The 5,696-nt window shown below is 41.0% G+C and overlaps 1 protein-coding gene across 1 annotated transcript in view; it reads left to right on the forward strand.

The window, feature by feature from the left end:
- MTMR8 (myotubularin related protein 8) overlaps positions 1–1,105 on the forward strand; it is a 19,125-nt gene extending 18,020 nt beyond the window's left edge. The window contains exon 13 of the mRNA XM_009579803.1: positions 821–1,105. Within this exon, the coding sequence (XP_009578098.1) occupies positions 821–1,105 (285 nt within the window). The remainder of the gene's footprint in view (positions 1–820) is intronic.
- Positions 1,106–5,696: the final 4,591 nt, after the last annotated feature.

Below are 5,696 nucleotides of genomic sequence, written 5' to 3' on the forward strand. Positions count from 1 at the left end.
CTGAGAGCGGGCAAGATCTTGGGAGGGGACACAGCCAGGACAGCTGACCCAAGCTGACCAAAGGGATATTCCATACCGTATGATGTCTGCTCAGCAATAAAAGCTAAGAGAAGGCAGGGGGGGCATTCGTTATTATGACGTTTGTCTTCCGGAGCAACTGCTACGTGTACTGAAGCCCTTCTTCCCGGGAAGTGGCTGACATCGCCTACTGATGGGAAGTAGAGAAGAAATCTTTTGTTTTCCTTTGCTTCCGCATGTGGCGTTTGCTTTTGCTTTATTAAACTGCCTTTATCTTGACACACAAGGGTTTTTTTTCCATCTTATTTTCTCCCCCCGCTGTTCTGCTGAGGAGGGGGGTGATAGAGCGGCTTGATGGGCACCTGGCGTTCAGCCGTGGTCAACCCACCACAGCCCTGTACAGCTGCCTGAAAGGAGAAGTGTGGCCTTTCTTTGTGCTCAAGGCTCTACTTGCAATATCCTTTCTATGCCAAAAAACCAAAAACCAAACCCACAAACAAACCAAAAAACCCCTAAAAATAGAGTAGTGGGAGAGTCATCTGAAAATATACCAGTGAGAAGACCTATCAGTGTCCTTTGCTAGGTTAATGCAAATGCTGAAAACTTTAATTTTATTAATTAAACAATGATGTTTGTATCAAATATGTGAGGATCCATGTCCAGGTGCTTTAATGCTGGATTACAGAGCTGAAAAAGAGGCACTGACACAGAACTATTATGTTGACAGTTGTTTTTTGTATATCCCTGACATCTGGGAATAATAGCTTTCATTATTTTTTTTAATGTCTTTTTATTTGTGTAGAAACTTCCTTTCCTTGATGGTCCTTTGCCCAGTGAAGCTTGCTTCTTACCTAAAGTAGGACGTGCTGCTTCAAAAACACCGATGCTCAACACGCCTCAGGGTTATGAAGTGGAATCACCTCCTGTGTTGAGCAATGGTGGCTCAGCAGGGGATATAGATGTTATGTCAGATGTGGACCAAAAGCACAAAGAAAACCTGTCTCATCACCAGGATCTCCATGATCTTAATGCCGCCATTGACGTTTTAGACTCCGAAGCTGAGGATGGGAAGCCTCACCACCATTGATCAGCGCTGAGAACTGTGTTCGATGAACCAGGAGCTTGTGGTGGTGAGGCGTAAGGGAGCTGTGCCCCCGCAAGCGTGTAGACCACCTAACCATTTACAGCTAAGTGTTAGTACGTATGTTTGCAAGGAGCTGTGCTCGTTGTAGAGAAGACAGTCTGCATTTGGTTTGGTTTGCATCGTTTTGCAGCTGAAATGATGAAGATGCGTACAGAGCTGCCCGGAAGGCTACCTTGAGTTAGCGTAAACCTTATTTTTCAGTGGGAACACGATGTGCGTTTAAGGTTTATGACTGCCTGCCAGTACTGGTATTTCAAGCTGAAAGAAATCTTGGCCAATTAATATGGGGCTTAGGAGTTGTGCATTGTTTATAACTGGAGTAGGAAAGATGCAATCCACTTATTCTCAGTGGTGGTGCAAGGTCATCTTAAAATGGTAAATTTCAGTTCATCTTAAAATGATAAAAATACCCCCCTTTTCTTATCTGTGAATGAGTCTCTGCGTGGACCCTCACGTTGTGGCAGAACTGCTTCATTTTTTTGTTTCCTATGCATATTTGATAAACAAAACCAAACCCCCCTGTGCCTTTTTATGGAGACCGTTTTAATGTCTAGCCATACAATGTACTGTTTTTATTATTGTAGTGTAGAGTGTACTATTTGGTCTTCTTTGTAGTCAGTATTTTTAAACAAGATTTTTTATCTGCTGCCTGCTTCTCCAGGATTTTTGCCGATCCCCTGAGTTTAGTACCTTCTTTCTAAGCCGACCTTTCAAAGAATAAGCTTTTATGGACCTCACGTACTGATTGTGAGAGTGCAGCAAGCCACAAAGACAGCCTGTAACACATGAATTTTTGACAGAGGGAGGATTAGAAATGAGAAAAGATAGGAAAAAATGGATATGGAATTTTTCTCTCTTCTTTTATGATCTTAGTTAAATTGAAGCAAGAGAGTAATTCTTTGTTCTAAGCTGGAATCAATGTGCTTTCCTCATATCCATCGATGAGGCAGTAATTACAGATGAGGTGTGTTCTATTATTGAAATGGGGCCTAAAATGATTACTTCACATCACATGCTGAGTGATTATAGTGAATGTTATCTTGGATGTTAAAATTACATGAACCTTAGAGATGTTTTGCTTGTACTGTCAAGACATGGGGAGATGAGCAATATCTCTCATGGCAATGAACTTTGTAATTTTGTGAAGCTGGTGACAAAACCTAAGTTGGGATGTGACCCCTTATTGGAACAAGAAGTGGACATCTTGGCTTGTGGCTGTGGCTCCAGCTTGGATTCACTCCAGTGCTTGCTAGCACTACTTGGTTTCTTTAAACTGCAGTAATCTCAGCTGGAGATGCTAGTTCAAAGTTGCAGGTTTAAGAGAGAGATGTATATTCCATTTTTACAGAAGTTGTGTGAAGAAACAAGGGCTTGTCTCCCCAGGGAAATGGATGGCCCAGGAAAGCTGTTCCACAGTACTTGTTCTGGACAAGCTTCCGTAGATGTGCTTAATTCCACAGAGAGTCCCTTTGTGCAGCTTAATTCAAGATGCTTTTCTGCTTTCTTTTGGATTTTTGTTTCAATTAGATGCTGCCATTATGTCTTAAAATCAGTTTTTCTCTTTTATAAAATCTTGAAACAAGCTGGAAATATTTTCTAAGTTAGCCCTCCCAATCTACTATAAAAAGTAGAAACATTCCATTACAGCATCATAAAATGCAATAGCCATTGTTCATATGCTTATAACTGATGGTGAAATGACTAGGTTAGTTTCAGTGTTCAAGCTAAAGTAGAAAAGAAGAAAAAAAAACTCCCCTGAGTGTCTCACTTTGGGTAAGAAAATACATATTTTACTAAGCATTTCAAAAGACCCAGGGAAAAAGGGCAATACCTGAGAATACAGAGTTTCTTCAATGCCTAGAACGGCAAAGAGAAACTTTTTTTTAATGTTGCAGGTTTTTCAATCTTAAAGCAAGTAATACAGTTGTTTTCAAGGTAGGAGTGAGAGAACTACAATGTGCGATTGATTTAAAAACTAAGCAGATAAAATACTGAACCAGATACGCTTAAGCAGATGATGTTCGAAATTTGTTGTGTGGGTACGTATCAAAAATACTGCATCGTGCAACAGCTATATATTTTATTTTGAAGGATGCACACTTCTGAATGCATCTTTTCCTAATCTCAAGATGAGTATCTGAGTATCTTTGCTCCTAAAAAGAGATCTGCTAAGCTCTTAATATTAAGTTAGATAGTCTACCAGACTCTTAGGTTTGCCATATCCATGTACTCCTGAAGCGAAGAGGTTGCACCCGAAGTCCTAATCCAGCTGCTCTAGACACCCAGGGTTCGGAATCTGCTGTAGATTTCCACTGGAGGGTGCTGGGGAGATTATTTCCCTTTGCCTCTCGATAGTGTAAAAGCTCAGTTTCACACATGCACTTCACAGTTTGGAGCCTGTTTCGTATGGACTGATAGATCAACCCGGTCTTTTCTTTCTAGGTGGTAGAAGAGTGTGGTGGATAGTACGCACGGCTTCTTAAATACAGAGCTCTCAAATGGTAAATGATACCAAGACAGGCACTTTTTAGAACCAGTTATTCTAGATGTCGTCAGTTCTTTTAATGTGTTCTCTAATGAGAATTAGAGATACAGAATTGTAGAGAATTTTGACTGACCACTGAAGGATTTAGACATACATTGGTTAATCTTTGTATAAAAACATTTTTTCAGAAGGTTTCTGCAAATGTTTACACATTGCCTTGTCTTTCGAATTACCATAGATTACCTTGAAAAAAGTATAATAATCTTTGCTTATCCCTAGAACGTGACGTTGACGTCTCCACAAATCCTTCTTGACTACACTATTGCTACAGGTGCATATAACCATGAAAAGATTACTTCATGCACTGAAAGTATTAGTAAGCTTTTAGTAATCTTGCTGCTTTTGACTTCAGTAAAAAAATAATGGATGACTTTATACTTTGAAATGCAAAACCTAGCCAAAAAAAAGGGTAGTGGTCTGTCTTTTTAAACCTCTTGGATTTCATGTATACAAACTTGGTCAAAGTCTACAACATATTAAAAATCATTCATGCTGGTGCTGTAAATTTATGGAGCTGGAAAAGATTCCAGGGTTTCCTGGCTTTCCATGAGATTATTTGTTTGAAAACCAATTGGCTAGCAGCTTTTTAGTTTTGACGGTAACTCTGGTGTGTTTCAAGACCAAAAATGAAAAGCTGTTCAAAGCACTGCAGCATGTCCTCAGGTCTCTGGTCAGCTAGGATTGGCTTCCAGAGCCTTGCAGAAAGCCTGTGTTCACTCATTACAGAGTGCCCTGCTGACACTTGATTATATGTTCCCTAAAAGTGTTAAAGGAAATCTAAAAGCTGTTACGTAGGAATCTTTTTATGTAAGCACTGTGTAGGTGAAAAGTTACTATAACTTATTTATTCCTAGTGGAGCATCCCTGTGTTGTGAAGTCACGAATACTGTTTTTTATTTGGAGCTGTTAAATGAACAATGCAACTTGCTGCTTTCCATTTGGATTCCTCTGACTGGGAGAACTGGGGGGGAGGGGGGATCCTATTTGCTGCGGATGGGCTCTGTTTGTGTAAAACTCTTCCTTTTCTGGAGCACCTCTTGCTTTACCAAGATACTCCATGGTGTCGTGGTTTCATGCCTGTACGTAGTGTCTCTCTTGCTACAAATAGGTACAGCATTGCAGTGGGCAAGTGCCTGTAATATTCTGCGTTAAAGCTACTACTTTGAAATAGAAGAGGGACCCGTGTAGCTTTATTTCTCGGTTGAAATGTCTTAATGTGAACTTCACAATGCTGGATTCTTAAATTGTATTTTGTTTTGCAATTGTCGCCTGTGGTAGAGAAAAATCCAATCGGTGCTGTTTGCTTTACAGAAAAAAAGGGAATAATTGGTTGCCCATAGCTGTTGTACTTAGTTTGCCCTCTTTCAGGGGAGAGAAAAAGCAGTTTGTTAAAGCCTATAGGCATAATACACTTCTAGCTGCATATTCTGTTCCTGCTCTTAGTGAATGCCTTTTGTATAAGTGCTTAGAAGAAAAATCCACCTGCTATGTTGGTGCTCACTGGTTCGTGAAGCTACCCTGACTAGGATGGAGAAGGAAACTTGCTTGTAGGTAGCTGGTAAGCTTCAGTTTGCTTCAGTAAGCTTCTCGAGTCCTGGTGAGAGAGACTTGCTGGGAGCCGAAGGTGCACAGAGCTTCACAGGATCTCTGCGTTGAGTTAGACCTTGTTGGGTTACAGGTGGCAATCTCCATGTTGGTGAAGTGCCCAGTGTCTGTTGTCTCCATCAGGTTTGGAGGTGGTGAGCCCTAATAGGCGCTCGGAAAGCACCCTTGCAGCTAACGAAGCTGTAGCACTTGCAGGGACAGCATTTAAAAGGCGCTGCTTCAGTTCACTTTCTGGCAAAACTGGTCCTTGGGTAGCTTCGGTGCCTGACGGTTGCTCTCCCAAAGGGATCATTTCTTGGCACTATTTAGCAATGAATATTTGCAAATTCAAAATGTGTCTGCTGTTTTGCTCTTCTCCCCTTCCCCACCACTCTGCGTTGAGTG

This window comes from Fulmarus glacialis, unplaced genomic scaffold, assembly GCF_000690835.1.
Source record: "Fulmarus glacialis isolate BGI_N327 unplaced genomic scaffold, ASM69083v1 scaffold21326, whole genome shotgun sequence".
Taxonomy (NCBI): Eukaryota; Metazoa; Chordata; class Aves; order Procellariiformes; family Procellariidae; genus Fulmarus; species Fulmarus glacialis.